Source organism: Propithecus coquereli, unplaced genomic scaffold (genome assembly GCF_000956105.1).
Source record: "Propithecus coquereli isolate 6110/MARCELLA unplaced genomic scaffold, Pcoq_1.0 Scaffold123, whole genome shotgun sequence".
NCBI classification, from domain to species: Eukaryota; Metazoa; Chordata; class Mammalia; order Primates; family Indriidae; genus Propithecus; species Propithecus coquereli.
The window spans coordinates 2,125,034-2,142,433 of NW_012136414.1; the positions used below are offsets into that span (position 1 = coordinate 2,125,034).

At 32.4% G+C, this 17,400-nt stretch overlaps 1 protein-coding gene across 1 annotated transcript in view; it reads left to right on the forward strand.

Annotated features, from left to right (window-relative positions):
- The window catches only part of RBM26 (RNA binding motif protein 26), a 101,036-nt gene that overhangs the window by 45,638 nt on the left and 37,998 nt on the right, over positions 1-17,400 (forward strand). The window contains exons 12-18 of the mRNA XM_012637757.1: positions 811-975; positions 1,665-1,796; positions 3,047-3,118; positions 11,845-11,970; positions 12,310-12,384; positions 13,697-13,864; positions 15,287-15,391. Coding sequence (XP_012493211.1) covers positions 811-975; positions 1,665-1,796; positions 3,047-3,118; positions 11,845-11,970; positions 12,310-12,384; positions 13,697-13,864; positions 15,287-15,391 — 843 coding nt within the window. The remainder of the gene's footprint in view (positions 1-810; positions 976-1,664; positions 1,797-3,046; positions 3,119-11,844; positions 11,971-12,309; positions 12,385-13,696; positions 13,865-15,286; positions 15,392-17,400) is intronic.

Genomic DNA, 17,400 nt, shown 5'->3' on the forward strand with positions numbered 1-17,400 from the left:
TTACTATCCTCATTTATAGAACAGTCACAGAAAGGTTAAATAACTTATTTATGCTCATATGAGAATAGCAGCCAAAGCTTGAACCAGGCTATTTGATTCAGACTGTGCCCTTAATCTCTGTTCTCTGTTGCTGCACACCACCTGTGCTTTATGTACAAAACTTTGGAAAACACTGCTATCATTGAAAGAATAGAAAATTTGAAGTGAAAAGCCTTGGATTTATTACTTATTAGTTGTATGGGTATATAGTATCCTTGAAATTTTAGTTTCCTTATGTGTCAAATGTGATTGTATGATTGATGCTGTTGTTATGTAGGTCTTTGTTGTTGTTGCTCTTAGATTTTCTCATGCTCTTGGAAATATGTTGTGGGAATTATAAATTTGAGATACTGTATGGATGAGTTTTTCTGTAATTTTTAGTTAATGATTACCCCTTGGAAAGTAGTTTACTGCCTTCTCCAGACTATATGGATCTTGGCCATGCCACTCATTGACATATAAGGGTTATTTCTCATAGTCAGTATTAAAATTGTGGGTAAAAAGAGAAACATTTTGAATGCATGTATATAACATTTGTGCAATTAGCATTTTCTGCTATTACATAGAGGAGGCTCTTTTTATACTGTGAACAATTCTCGGTTACTGTTTCTCCTGGACTGAAAGTAAACCGTGGTAATAATCTAGATGTAAGGAAGTGTATAGGTAGAATCTTACTTAGAAGGACCAATATTTCACTTCTTGATGAATTTTCCTGTGTGAAGCAACGGATTTCCTCTGTAAATTCACTGCTGTTAATATTTTAAATCTTAGGTTGCCTATAATGGTGATCCTGAAGGTGCCCTTATCCAATTTGCAACATATGAAGAAGCAAAGAAAGCAATATCAAGTACAGAAGCAGTGTTAAACAATCGCTTTATTAAGGTTTATTGGCACAGAGAAGGAAACACCCAACAGTTACAAACTACTTCCCCAAAGGTAAGAGAGAAATTTGTATGAAATAAGTGCTTTTCTTAGAAAGCTGTTAGTGTAGTGTTTAAGAGCAGAGGCATCAGGTAGACTTGAGTTCAGACCCTGGCTGTACTGTTAGCTATTGTTAACTATGTAGACTTGAACTTACACAACCTTTCTAACCTGTTCTCTCACTTAATTATGAAGTTAATCCTAGTTTAGAGAATTATAGGAGATGGTATGTATAAAGCATATAGAATAATCTCAGGCAAATAGGAGGCACTCAGTAAATGGTAGCTATATATATTTCAGAAAATCAGGCTCTGGGTTCATCTTAGAAATTCTTTCTTCCCATCTCTTTCACTTCTTCCCTTTCTCCCCTCACTTCTTCTCTTTCTGTCTCCTCCCCCATCAGTGAATCGATCAGAATACAATTTTAGATTAATTGCTTATAGAGGTGTATTACAGCACTTTGTTAAAACAGAAGATAGTAAAGGGTGGATTTTAACTTTTTCTTGTACTTTATAATAAGTTATTTTATGCAGAGAAAACATCTATACTCATGTGTGAAGGAAATTGGAGGGCAGTTAGGTTTTGATTATAAGTTGCGTTTTTACAACTTTTTCTGCACGGGCAATTTGGTAACAAAATAACAAAGATTACCTTCCATGCTCCTGAACTAATCAGCTTGTTTGAAATTTTTTTCTTGTTCTGAGGTAATGCAGCCTTTAGTCCAGCAACCCATTTTGCCTGTTGTGAAGCAGTCGGTCAAAGAGCGTTTGGGTCCAGTACCATCAAGTACTATTGAACCTGCAGAAGCCCAGAGTGCCACTTCAGACCTTCCTCAGGTAAAGGGAAGGTCTTACATTGTGCCTGTCACATAATGGGTTCTCAGTAAATTAATTTCCCTTGGTGATTTCATTATAGTTAATTGTATATATTTTACAAAGAAATATGATAGACTTTACATATTTGAACCCCACCTATAAGGTTTTTTTTTTTTTTTTTTTACCATTATCATAACATTTTCACACACTACTTTTCCTGTAGTATTTGAATCTTAAATTCTTCTCTGTAATTAATACTTACTTATGAGAACAATTTCTCTTTCACTTTGTGAAGGTGGTATATTTTAGCAAAACTGCCTGAAGAGTGAAGTTTAGTACACTAAATCTTATTTTTGCCATCATCTTTTTACTTAATTAAATTCTGTTCCAGAGATAATTGTGTAGTAGACTACATTAAAAGCTTTGGGGAAGGAAAGACTTAAACTATCAGGTTAAGCATGCTTAGTATAATACTTTTTCAAGTACTTATAGAGCTCTCTCAGAACTCTGCATCACTTGTTCCTGATTCTAGGATTCTCTTCTCCATATGTCATTTCCTTCCCACTTTCTTCCACGCTTGAGTGGCAATCTTTTTTTCTATACTCTCAGTCTCTGAAACTTAGCTTTCCTTTGTTTCCATGTGTTTCAGCATTTGATGTGTAACATAGAATTATGATGTAGTATACTATTTAGTTAATGGATGCCACCTTATTAAAATTGTCTTCCTAGATAATTCCTGAAGTGTAAGATACTGCGATTCTGTAAGAACATAAAGAATGTAAATTGATAAATTGTTAGTTATTAAAAAATCCCCAATTCTGATATTCCAAATCATCACCAAATACAACGTATTTGGATATAAAAGAAACATACTTTAGGAAAGAATGGCAGTAATAGTTAATAGCGTAGTGGTGTATATTTTACGTACTTAAACCTAATATTCAGTATGTTCAGACTTTCTACTTGTTAGCATAGGGTTCTAAGAATTTATGATTCCATCTCGATGGAAGGGACTTTAGCAACCACCTGGCTCAGACCTCTTATTTTACGTCATACTTTTTCATGATTAATATCATATACTGTTTATTTTTGTTTTTTCCACACACATTTCTTTCTGTTTCGCTCCCTTTAAAAAAATGCCCAAGTTTTTGTGATTAGCATCAGTATACTCATAGATTCAGTATATGTAAGTAGAATCAGAATGTTCAAAATCCCAACAGACTTATATATGTTTGGGGAAACACTGAATATGTCCATTTTAATTTTTTTAGAATGTAACTAAGTTATCTGTGAAGGACAGGTTGGGTTTTGTATCAAAGCCATCTGTTTCAGCAACTGAAAAGGTAAGAAGAATAGCATGATGTGTTTGTCTCGGCTTCGTAAATGTTTTCAGGTGGCATCTTAATTTTTAATTTTTTTCATAGTTCCAAACTCTTGCTTCTTAATAGTACCTGTATCTCCTGTTCCTACCTTTTTGCTTTCTATTTGCTGAAAAAGAGAAAAATATTTGCCTTTCTTTTTTTACTTTTTGCATCAGCATTTTAATACTTGCCTCTCACTATATTTTCATGTGCTCCATTCTTTTTGTTTTTTTTATTTTCCTTAGAAATACTGTGCATTTTAATTTGATAATTCTGGCAGCCTAATAGAAAAGGCCAGAAATTAGGAATTTTACCTGAGTTTGAGCCCTGGCTCTTCACTTACTAACTGCATGACATTGGGCAGTGTTCTTAACTTTTCTGAATCTTTTTACTCATCAGTAAAATGGTGACGGTAATATTTGTCTTGCTCATGGGGTTTTGTGAGGATTAAATAAAATCAGTTGTTTAAAAGTATTTTTAAAACTGGAAAGGATGATGTAAATGTAAGTTTTTTATTTATTACTAAACAGCTATTGATGTAGCCTGACAATACGTTTAGTCATGTCTTTTTTTAAATAAGGGGGTAAATAATGATTAAATGAAGAACTTTTATAGATCTGTCTTATAGTTCTATGTAGATGTGTTATTTTTTTCTGTTTAGGTATGAGTGAATGCCCTGATCTTTAGTCTTATTTCGAGGTATGTGAAATCACAGAATGTTAGAATTAGTTAATCTTTCTTATGTCTATATATTTCACATTATATAAGAAAGTCAAGACCCAAATACTTTTATGGTTTGATCTATACACTATGAGTTACTGAGCCAGAACTAGAATCCAGGTCTCGTATTTCTAGTCCATGGCTCTTTCCATTCTGAAGAATTACAAAAGAAATCAATTTCATAGATAAACAAAGCATCCAGTGTGATAGCTGACCTGCTGTCTTCACTTGTTCTTCACAATATTGTTTTCCTTATTTACTGTGTTAAACTTTAGCAGTTCTAGAAATTTGAATCTGAATCTCATTCTGTGTATCAGACTTTTGTCTTGGATATCTCAGTATTACTTCAGGCATAACTCGCCTAAAATGAGTTCATTATTTTCCATGTAAATTAACTTCTCCTGTCTCCTAGCTCAGGAAGTGATAACACCATTTTCTAAGCTATATGAACTAAAAACCTTATAGTCATTTACTTGTGTTTCTAGTCTACTACTTTTTCTCTGCCACCTTCAGTTCCCTGGCCTGTGGGTACAGTGTCTTAGCTGGCATCCTGGAATTATCCTCCTTTAAACTGTCACTATCCTACTCTCAGACTTATTTTAATACTGATTCATTACAGAAACTTTAAACTTCTCAGCTAAATTACTTTGCTTGATTCACTGCTCATCAGTACCACAATAATTCTGGTTCTGTTGCGTTAGTGTTTCTTTTATACCCTAGAAAGTACTTTTCTGCTTATTGTTTCTTGCCCTTTCCTGCCTTTTTCCTTTTTTTTTTGGTGGTGATTTTTCTAGAGTGCATTTACCCCTGCCTAACTGAATTATAGTTATTCTTTAAAGATTGAAAAATCTCTCTGTCTCCCATGAAACCTCCAAATTTTTCCATTTTATCCCCCTTCCTTCTCTGAACTGTGTTGCTTAGTCTGTGCTATTAAATTTAGCATTATCAAATGTTTACTTTGATTAGATTTATCCTCCTTGATAGTAAGTGATTCAGGAACTGCAAAAAAACCCTGTATTTGAGGTGATGGATATGCTAATTACCCTGATTTGGTCATTACACAGTATATATATATGTATCAAAGCATTACACTGTACCCCCTAAATATTTATAATTACTATGTGTCAATTAAAAACAAAATAAAACTTACAAAAACATTAAGTTCTGCTGTACTTAGTGTACTACTGAGCAATTCTGGAGACATCTAAAATACCCAATAATGTTTAGGATCTGTTTATGTCAAGATTTGTACTCTTGATATTGAAGTCCATACTCACAGCTTTTACAAAATTTTTGTAGTATGTTTTGTTATTGTTTTATTACTGCTTTTTATAAGTATTTTGTATAACTTTAGAATAAAATGGGTACAAATCTAGAATTGACACTATAACTTAACTAATATGTAACTACCATATATACCAATATATACTATATTAATAATAATAACCCCTAACCAAATTTGTGAAAATTCATTAATGGTAGCAGGCTATTTATGAAAAAAAATTACTCAATAAATACTGTAAAGGATCTCTCGAGAAAAACAATTATTTATAAGTATGTAATTTTTAGTCATCTTTAGTGAACCTCTTTATAGAGTAACATTTTATTTTTGCTTCTCCTTGGTGGTTTCTGTTTCTGTTCCCCTAACCCTTAGGGGGTTTGAGTGCAGAATCCTTAGAGGGCATTGATTCAGAGAAATCTTAGGAAGAATAGAAGAATATTCTCCACCATCAAATATTATTTAAAAGATTCTTTTTTAAATTGAAGGCAGGGGAAAGCTCAAAGCTAGTATCTGCAGTATCCTCTGTCATTGTTAAACCAAATAAGTACACAAATGTAACATTTTATATTCTCTATAAGCAACACCCAGTAAACCCTTGTTAAAGCCCTTCTAAATTATAAGAACATAAACTGTATAATAAATTGAGTATTTAATGCTCTGTATCATATCAGTTTTAGATACCAAATTTATGATACAGGATGTTATTTTTCAATACTATTTTTTTTTGGCAATCTAAAAATATGCTTGGTCCCTTTACATAGATGATATGTTAACATCTATACCATGGAGCTTTTAAGAGGGAAATTGTGTAGTATAATTGAAAGAACGTTGTGTGTCATATAAAGACTTCATCTATTGATTTAGCAGCTGCCGTTGTGTATGATGCTGAAGTCTTACTGGCTGTGTTTCCTTAAGTGTAAAAAGTAGTCATTTCCCCCTGACCTCCCCCAGAATATTATGGGATACAAACATTTTGGTCACATGAACTGCTTTTTTTACAGTTTGAGTCAGCATTATAAGTGTGCCCATCACCCAGATAGTGTGCATTGTACCCATTAGGTATGAATTTACCCATTGTCTCTCCGCCACCTGCTTGATTTCCCTTGAGTTTTACTTTCGTATATGCATATGTGTGTTGATTGATTAGTTCCAATTTAATAGTGAGAACCAGACAAGGTAGTTGTTCTTAACCCTTTGATTTTTAAAATTCAGATTTTTTATGTAATTTTGCTATTTTAAATATAAAGATTAGGAACCTGAGCAACATAGTGAAACTCTGTCTCTAGAAAAATTAGGGAGGGTATGGCAGCACATACCTGTGGTCCCAGCTACTCGGGAGACAGAGGTGAGAGGATAGCTTGAGCCCAGGAGTTTGAGATTGCAGTGAGCTGTAATGACATCACTGCACTCTAGCCCAGGCAACAGAGTGAGACCCTGTCTCAAAAAATAATAAAATAAATATATAAATAATATAAAGATTAGAGAGTTTATAATATGTTCCTTTCATAATTGTTATTGATCATTTTTACTTTTTTAGTGTATTGGCCTCTGTCAGTATTATTACCTGGATTATGTTTCTTATAGGAAAATGCGATTTATTTGAAAGTATTTCCTTAACTTTCTGAGAACTAAACTATTACAGCAAAAATTGATTACTGACTGAATACATTTTTTACTTTTATATTTGTTAAAATATTTCTAAAGATTGTTTATTCTTTTGTTTCTTTTAGTCTCTATTTCACTGATATGTGGAATCTTACAAAGTTGAATTCAGAAGCAAAGGGTAGAATGGTGCTTAGGAGGGGTTGAAGGGTAGGGGGATTGGGAAGATGTTGGTCAAAGATTTAAAATTTTAGTTAGATAGGAGGAATAAGTTCAAGACATCTATTGTTACAACATGATGACTATAATTAATAAAAATGTATTCTTGAGAGTTGCTAAGAAAGTAGATTTTAAGTGTTCTCACCACAAAAAAATATGTGGGATAATGCAAGTGTTAATTAGCTTGATCTAGCTATTCCACTGTGTATATATTTCAAAGCAACATGTTGTCTGTGATAAATATACAGAGAATCCGCAACTTACGATGGTTAAACTTCCAATTTTTCTACTTGATGATGGGTTCACTCTGGGTTATTAAATGCATATTCAACTTAGGATATTTTTGCCTTATGATGGGTTTATTGGGACATAATCCCATCATAAACTGAGCATTTATATACAATCTTTATTTGTCAATGAAAATAAATTTTAAAAATTTTAAAATGAGTAAAGGATCAATGGATTAAAAAATGAATATTTAGTATTCTTGGAAGAAAAAAACTGTTAATCTTTAAAAATATTTTATATATTTAAAATCCTAATCTTCTCACTAGAGTTCTCAGTTAGTTAGGCTTGGCATAGAATGCACATCTGTGTGCTCCTTTAAGTGAATATCATAAATATACATTTATAGTTACTGAACAGATGATTTACTTAATATAAAAATTGATCATACAGTAATTACATTAATAAGCAAGCATCCACGTAACTCCTCAGATACTATTTATATTGTATTGAAACAAGGCATTTCTGCTTTAAAATCCTGTTAGAGCTACTTATTTTGAGTATGGCTTTTAACACATTGACTGCCATGTGAGTTGTATTTAACTCATGCTAGTGTTGAGCCTGGGACCTTGTGAAACAAAACCTGGGCACAACCCTATAGTTGGTTTGTAAAAATCTTACTTGTTGATGTTCTTATTGTAATAATTAATATTGACAAATTAATTCTAAAAACATGGATTAAATGAATAGAAGCCAATAAATTTCATTTTTCATTAAATTAGAAAGGATTGTTTTGTTTTCAAAGTTTTTATTCTATTTTTGTAATAAAATACCATGGCCCTAAGGAAAAAAAATTTTTTTCCAAGTGTAGCAGTCAATGTGTTAAGCATTATAACTGTGTTTCTTTTGTATTTAAGTACAGTTTCGGCATTATTTATTAAAAAATGATACTTCGGTGACTGAATTTATAATAACTTTTGTAGTAATTGTTACAAAATACTTTTTTCCTTCCATTCTTATCCATGAGAAAAAGCCGTTTTTTCTCTTTCTTTACAAGTACTAATAGTAGTTATGTGTAGTAATATTTTACATAGGAAATAAAATAAATGGATTATAACCTCTATTTCTTTAGGGAAACTAAGAGGTATTAGTGATGTACATTTTGACAACATAGCACATGATACCTTTCAACTCATTTTCTGAGTTCAACATTCCTTTGATACCAAAACCTGGCAAGATATTACAAGGAAGGAAAATTATAGCACAGTATCTCTCATGAACATAAACACAAATGTCTTAAACAAAATACTAGCAGATGTCTAGTGATTTATTAAATACATAATACATCATGGTCAGGTAAATTCAAGGTTAATTTAACAGTTGAAAATCAGTTTAATTCACCATATTAACAGAATAAGGGAGGGGAAAAAACCCCAAATGATTATCTTGGTAGAAAATGCATTTGATACAATTTGTTACTTAGTTACATTAAAAACTGCAAAAGAGAAATAGAAACTTCCTTGCTTTGATGAAGGATATCTGCAAAAAATCTTTACAGCTCACATTATATTCAATGGTGAAATACTGACTGCTTTTCCCTTGAGATGAGGAACAAGACAAGGGTGTCCACTCTGATCACCCTTTCTCAGTATTGTATTGGAGGATCTACTCCGTATACTAAGTAAAGAAAATGCTATAAACCATATGAGAGAGAGAAAGAAAGAAGTAAAACTTTACTCGCAAATGACATGATTATATGTGTAGAAAGTCCAAAAGTATTCATAAACAGTTGAAATTTTTAAATGAATGCACTTGCGGTGTCAAGTAAAATAAATTTGTAAAAATTACAGCACATATAGAAACCCATTTGGAAAAAGACAAGGTATGGTTGTTTGGAAAGGCCACTATGTGTGCTTTGACTGTGTTCTTAGGAATTATAGCATCTTCTTTTCTATTGAGCTTGTCACTTCTCTCCACTGGTTTCGTTTTTAATAGATTTTCATCTTCTGAAAATACATATATGCCTTGCCATCTAAACTCTGGAACCAAGTAGATTCAGATAGTGAGCAGTGTTTGTAATTACATATTCATTGTTTCCAAGACACGTTTTTTTACATTTTAACACCTCTGAAATTGGATTGTATCTTTTTTTTTTTTTTTGATTTGGGATATAATGGGGGCACACACATTTTGGTTACATGTAATGCTGTTTGCCCCACGCAAGCCAGGGCTACAGGCGTGTCCCTCCTCCATACAGTACGTTCTGCTTCCATTAGTTGTGGGTTTAAACCCCCCCCCGCCCAGGCTGTATCTTTAAGTTGTTGGTGTTTATGGTTATAATTCAAGCCTTTTTCTCTGTAATAGGGGTATATAAAATGATAGTGTGTCTTATAGTCATTGAATCTTAGGCTCAATATATTAGTGAATGTTCTATTTTTATAGAAGGAAGTTCCTGAATAAAACAAGGAAATGAGAATACTTCTAGGAATAAAGGAGTCTTCTTATTCTTGTGAGATACTTCTATGCACTTTAAACCAGCACTGCTTAGTCTGATATTAGATGTTAAGGATGCTTTGAAAAGGACTATTCTCTGCACACTGAAGTTGGAGAAATGCTGAATTAAATAACTTATATGGGTTTCTTTATTTCTGCTTTTATTATAATATACATTTGAAATTGGAAAATATGTTTGTGATATTTATTGTTTCCAACTTGAGTATAGAAATCTTTTTTGGTCACAACTTTTCAACTTGTTATGGAACGCTTATGAGGAAAACAGTTCGTTAAACACTCAGACTCTGTTTTCGGCAGATTATCTTGTGTCTCTCCCCTTATAAAAGTTATTGTCTCACCTTTGTATAATCATACAGTTTGGCATTTTGTTGTGTGGTAAGGTAATTTCTTCTATGGAAGAAATTGATCTCCAGAATTACAGAGAATGGTTAATGAAGTTAGACCATAAACAAAATTTGTGTTTTACTCCCTGTTTTAATGAATGCAACCATTTAATATTTGTTAGTGATATCTGAGTATTAGTTTTCATCATTGAAGAAAATTATCGATCAAATTTTGACACACATCAAGTATTGTTAACTTTTATTTTCACACATCAGTTGTACTATGTGGAACTAGCGCAATTACAATATTCTAGGTTTTTATTTCATTTAGAGGCAAAGACATTCTTGACTACTTAGAATGGAGATGAGTTGTCTAAGCTTTGTGATGTTCCCTAATGTAATTTCATGATGAAAGATTAGAAGGTGGTCTTTGGATTGCTACTTTTGTTACCCAGACGTTAACATTTTAGTAGCTGAAAAGTAGAGCCATTTTTCTCAGTGTTACTTTTCCACTTCAGTAGTTCTTTTAACCTTTTTTAGGTTATAAACTCTTTTTAAGACTTTAAAAGGAATGTTTTTTCCTCTGGGAAATTCTAGTGTTCACATACATGGTTTCACATTTAGTTTTTATAGCATTCGTAGATCTCCCTACAGGGATCCCTAGGCTCCTTTTTAAGAATCAGTAACCAGCTATCCTATGGAACTTGTTTTGCTTTTGAAGGATAAAAAAGACAGCCTATGAATACTTTTCTTTTTGAATTGACCCTTGTGTAGAAAAGGTTGTCCACTCTGACCTATAATTATTTTCATTTAGTTTAGTACAAAAATTCTTATTATTTACTGTGTGCCCTGGCAGTGTTCTAGGCATGGAAGATACAGCAGTGAACCAAGGAAGAAGAAAAAAAAAAAATCCTTGCCTTCATGGAATGAATTTTTGGGTTTGTAAAGACCTTAGCCTCCATCACATTGAACTTCCTTACTTTATAGATTGGTAAACTAAGGCCTAAAAAGGTGCTTGATCTTACCTATGGTCCATAATTAGTTGGTAGCAAGACTTAGGTACTGGAAGAAGCACAAAGAGGAGAAAGACATGGTCTTTGTTATAGGGCCCTTACAGTGTAGACAGGGAGAAAGACACGTTAATTAATATATCATTAGGTCATTTTTATTAAGTAGCTAATACTAGCTAAAAATAGCTAATAGAATTTTTACCTAATAGCTGAAGGAATAAAATTTAATATATGGACCTGCATAGAAGAGAGAAATGATGAGGGCTTTGTGGATGTCTCGATTGTGTTATGCTGAACCTGAGCTGGGTTTAAGGGAATGAGGTCACTTTAAGCAGAAGGAGCATTGCTACCAAAGAACGGAGAATGAATGCAATAGGGTATATTTTAGAATTGTAAATGGTCTTAAAAATTATTTGAGGGACACTATCCATTTTCCTCCTGTGCCATGCTCTTGTGTGCGGTTTTTGCTTTAATCATTAGGAATAATAGTAAATGTATTTAACAAACTAATATTTCTCAGTGGTATAGTAAATGTCTTGATTTGACATTTTTGTATGTTTGTCTTTGTATAATATCTTTTTATATAGGTATTTGGTGTTAATTTAAATTTTTTTCGTTTTAGGGCTTATTCCTCATTATATCCTACCTTTCAAACCACCAAATGTGATTTAGTTACTTTAAGTATATAATGAATTAGTTCAGTGTGCTTTGAAGTTTGACAGTAGTGCTTTAAAGTTAAGTTTTATAGAAATTAGAACTTAGGAAATCATGAATCGTTGATGTATTTTTAAGAAATTGAATTTGTATTGGTAGGTGTTGTCTACATCCACTGGCCTAACAAAAACAGTATATAATCCCGCTGCTTTGAAGGCTGCACAAAAATCCTTACTTGTTTCCACTTCTACAGTTGATAATAATGAAGCACAGAAAAAAAAGCAGGTAAGTGCAGCTAGTATAGTGCACACAATTTGCATATAGGAAATCTTTGTGTATGTGTTTTTTCAGTGCTTATCACAAAATAAGACCAAAAGGTATTTGTTGGCTATCACTAAACTTTCATTTTCCACAATATATCAGTAAATATTAGTTTTTCCTTTGAACAAAAGGTTCCTGTGATTGATCTTTCAAACTTTTACACGTATTTTAAGTTTTACGTAGGAAAACTTTGCATATAATTTTTGTTGCTGAGCTTCTGCAATTATATCCACTTTTCTCCTCTTGAGTAATATTGTTTATCCTTAGTAATATTCTAATGATATTTTTAATCCCTGACTCTAGGAGGCACTGAAACTTCAGCAGGATGTAAGGAAAAGGAAACAAGAAATTTTAGAAAAGCACATTGAAACACAGAAGGTAAAATGATAAAGTTAGATTTGGCAAAATATATTTACAAATGTTATAATTTTGAGTGAATTTAATGTTACACTAAATAGTTTTGAGAAACAGATTTACTATAATTGGTAATGGTAACTGATATAGTTATCAATGATAGTATATTGGAGGTAAAGAGCAAACAGTAAATGGTGGGTGTAGTTTAAATGGAATTATGGTTATCAACATGAAATGAAAATAAGGTAGTATTCATTCAGTTATTTTGCTTCACAGTAGTTTGTTCAACAGATAATGAAATGGAAGCTTTTTCTCAATGTCGATATGTACCTTTCCTTACTGGCTTGAGATCCTTTAGTCCTATGTTGTCCAATACAGCAGTCAGTAGCCACATCTGACTATTGAGTATTTGGAATGTGTCTAGCCTAAATTGAGATATGCTGTAAGTGTATAATACATACCAGATTTCAAAGATGTGGTACAAAGAAACAAACATCACAATAATTTTTGTTGGAATATAACATTTTGGACATATTGGGTTAAATGTATTTTAAAGTTAATTTTCTTTTTTTTATCTTTTTAATGTGACTGATAGAAAATTAGAAATTACTTTTGTGGCTTACGTTATTTCTTTTGGACAGCGTTGCTCTAATTTATGACATTTAGTTAGTCTCAGTTCTTGACTAAGAGAAATCACAGTGCTTTGTGCCAAAATCTGAAGCCGTCTTGACTCAGAATAACCAGACAACTCCGAATAATATTATGTGGCTTTTTCTACTTCATATTACCTTACTTATCATCTTGTTTCCTATTCATGTTGTGTGTATCATTCTTAGGCTAGCCAATTATTGTTCCCTAAGACAAAGAAAGTAATTAAACATTCAATTTTTCTAATATCTCACTATATTAAAGGAACCGTAACACTTCCTCTGTTTTTTTCTGGGCTACAGACTACATATAGAGTGGGAATACGTAGGGGCAGTAATGTCAGCATATAAATCAGAAAGTAAAGTTGTTGATATTATTTCAGATTGACAGTTTTTCAGTAATAGAATTGAATTTCTTCTGGTTGTGTGCTTTGATTTTAGGTTCTAAGAGACCCAAATAATAATATAGTTCTTCACAAAGTAAACCAGGACAAAGACTTGAATTGTTAAATGGTTAGCGTCACCAGATCTGCTCTTCCGCTGTTTTTACTTAGTGGTTGTTAGCTTTGTCATGAATGCATACACTAAAAGTAATTGTATTTATTTTTATACTTACTTTCTGTGTTTGCTTTGTTAAAAATAGTAGAAGTAAGTATCTTAATATTTTTCTCTTTTTAAAAATTTGGCAGATGTTAATTTCAAAACTAGAGAAAAACAAAACAATGAAGTCTGAAGATAAAGCAGAAATAATGAAAACTTTAGAGATTTTGACAAAAAATATTACCAAGTTGAAAGATGAGGTCAAAGCTGCTTCTCCTGGACGCTGTCTTCCAAAAAGTATAAAAACCAAGACTCAGGTATTTTAATTTGTATTGTTATTCCTATTATTACTTACTAAAAAACATTAAACACTACACATTGAAGATTTAGTTTTTCTTAATATCCTTTGTTCAAAATCTGACCATTGTAGTATTCTCGCCTTGCCATTAATAAATAAATAAATATAAACAAGTAAACTCTACTAATCTTTTGAATTCTGTGGAGTTATAGTTGGTAAGCCAGTAATTAGGAAAATAGTTATGGATAATCTTGAAAGGTACCGTGAGGACAAAATAATATAGGTATTTGAATGCTTGACTGAGGAGTTTGACCTTTATAACAAACAAGTGAGCAAGATAATTTCAGTTGGTAATAAGTGATTAAACAAAAAAACTACAGAGTTACACAATATTTATACTTGGTGTCTATGTATGTATGTATAAAATCATGATTTATATTGATATTTCTAATTTTAATCCAACACCATATAGTTCTTCCTTTTCTTATTCTATATTTTATCTCCTAGTCTCATAATGACAACTTGGTTCCACTAACATCAATATATTATTCATTGACACAGTCCTATAGTAGATTCAGAATAGTTTCAAAATTGATACAATACCACTTCCACAACTGATAAAATTCAAAATTTATTTGCATTCTTGACAACCTCAGTGTAGTCCACCTAAGGATGTAAAGTGAGAACTGCAGTCTAGAATTGCATTTTTTTCCTTTTGTGTAGTTATCAATTTGATAAAGGTAGGTTTATTTCTACTTGTGCTTAGTTTTGGACGTGCCTTCCCCCCCGCCCCCCTGCCACTCCACCCCCAGTTCTTGCTGATTTAATTTTATTTTTTGAGTTAGTAAAACAGTTGACATGGCTCAAAAGCCAAATTATATAAAAAAAGGTGTGCATAGAAGACCCCTTCCCCTTTGATCCCTTATACTCTGTGCCTATCCCCTGCCCTGTAGGTAATCAATATCATTAGTGGTTTATCCTTCTAATGTTTCTTTTTATAGATGTGTATATGTTTGTGTGTGTGTGTATGTGTATGTATGTATGTACGGGTGTGGGTGTGTGTGTGTATTCTTTCCTGCATAAAAGCATGCTGTATATTTCTTGTTAGCACCTTTGTTTTTGTTTTTGTTTTTTTTTTTTTTTGCTCCTCTTTAGTTATTTCTTGAAAATTACTCCATATCAAGCTACAGAATTCTCCCTCTGGCTACTGCATGGAAAATAAATTGTAGGGAAGTTAGTGAAAGCAGCAACTAGTTAGGAAGCTATTGCAGTATTGTGGAGGTGTGGAATATTATGGCTCGGGCTAGAGTGGTATAGTACTGGAGATAGAAAAGAAATGTATGGATTAAATGGGAATATGTAAAAGTTCTTTGATAAAAAGCTTTGTATAAATGCAGGATATTATTGCCATGTAAAACATTAATTAATATCTATATTTTAGATGCAGAAAGAATTGCTTGACACAGAACTCGATTTATATAAGAAGATGCAGGCTGGGGAAGAAGTCACTGAACTTAGGAGAAAGTATACAGAATTACAGCTGGAAGTATGTTTCATCACAACCACATAGTATACTTAAAAGGAGCAGATATAGTTATATTGGTTAATTTGAAAATACATTCCCTTTATTCTACTCAACAATTGTTGGTAATCCCTGGAATACATATTGGGATGTTGTTAGAGGAAAAAGAAAAGAGGTCAACAAATTTTTCAGAGCTGCTAGAGAAAATCTTATTTAATGAGGAGTGGCAGTAATTCTACCTGTACACCCAAGTCCCTCCATTTCTAGTGAATTTTTTTCCCTTTCTGTTTTTGGTCTATCCTTCCTGGGGCAGTAAACTATAAAAGCCTTTTCAGGTATTCTTATGGAGATATTCTTTGCATAGAAATTGAGTTGCTGTACGAATCAGACTTCTGGTGGTAGAACTATATTGAGAACAGTATTGAAGAACATGCTTACTTGAGTTTTGCCTATAGATGGTGCTGTGGATATTTATAAAAGAGAAAATAAACTACCTGCTTATAATTTAGTTACATGGTTATTTACATAAGAAACAAACTCTTAGTGAAATTGGTCCTATTACACGACATGAGAATTTTTAATATTTAACAAAAAGATGTTTAAAAATTGGAATTACATTTTGAAGTACAGAGACATTAATGCCATTAATATAATTGGCATATGTCTATATCATTGTTTGATACAATAATTTAAATTATTTGTATTTTAGATTATTTTACTTCATCTGAGAATGCTTTCTTCCAAATTTATTGGCAACTTGATCATAATTTTTTCAGCCATTCAGGTTGAATACTGCCATTCAGGTATTGAGGACTTAACATTTAGTAGCTACCAGACTTGCTGTAAGACTGTATCTTATCTGAAAGTAATAGGAGATCATAGGATGTTGTCGTGCATTTGCATTTTCTGAAAACTTCATCTGGTTGCATGTGTATCCTGCCCAAGATCTTTAGGGGGAAAAAAGGCTTTGAGAAAGATAGATTTCATTTATGTTAATACAGAAATTTGTGTTTTTTTTCATTCTAGAGATTTTATGCCACTTTTGTTGGGACTACTTTTAAAACAAAATATTTTCAAAATTCTGGCCTATAACTTTATTTATAGTAATAATACTGTTAACAAAGATTATATCAAGTTAATGTATCTATTACCTCACATATTTATCATTTGTTGATGAAAATAAAAATTTTAAATCTACTCTTTTAGCAGTTTTCAAGTATACAATACGTTATTATTAACTATAGTCACCAGGCTGTATAATGATAGATCTCTAGAACTTATCCCTCCTTATCTGACTGCAACTTAATACCCTTAGACCAGCATCTCCCCGTTCTTCTGCCCCTGTAGCCCTTAATAACCACCATTCTGCTCTCTGCTTCTATGAGTTTGATTGTTGTAGATCCACATATAGGTGAGGTGATCATACAGTATTTGTTTTTCTTTTCCTGGCTTATGTCACATAACATTATTGTTTTGATTTTAGATGCTTATTTTAGCTGATGTTAAGATTAACTGTCTTGAGATGAAGAAACTGCAGTACTTATACTAGCAGAGATTTGGTAGTTGTGTCTGCTTGACATTTCCATTTGAATATCTCACTATCAAGACTCAACATGTAGGAACTTACCTTGTTCGTACACCCCATCTATGCAGTTACCCAAACCAGAAATCTAGGAGTCTTAACTGATTCCTTTTTCCTTCAGTGTCCATATCTAATTAATTACCAGGTTTTATATGTGTTACTCCTTAACATATCTTAAATGTGTTCACATCTTTCTATCTCCATTGCCACCAGTATAGTCCAAACTTTCATCTTCAAGTCCTAGGACTACTGTGGTGGCATACCGACAGGTTTTCCAGCTTGTCCTCATCTTCTTTCTGCTCTGTTCTTAAAACTCTGGCCAGAATATCATTTTTAACACCAATTTCATTACATCACTCTACTGCTTAAAAAATCTCTCTTTTTTTTTTTTTTTTTTTTGGGGTATAATGGGGGCCAACACATTTTGGTTACATGTAATGCTGTTTGCCCC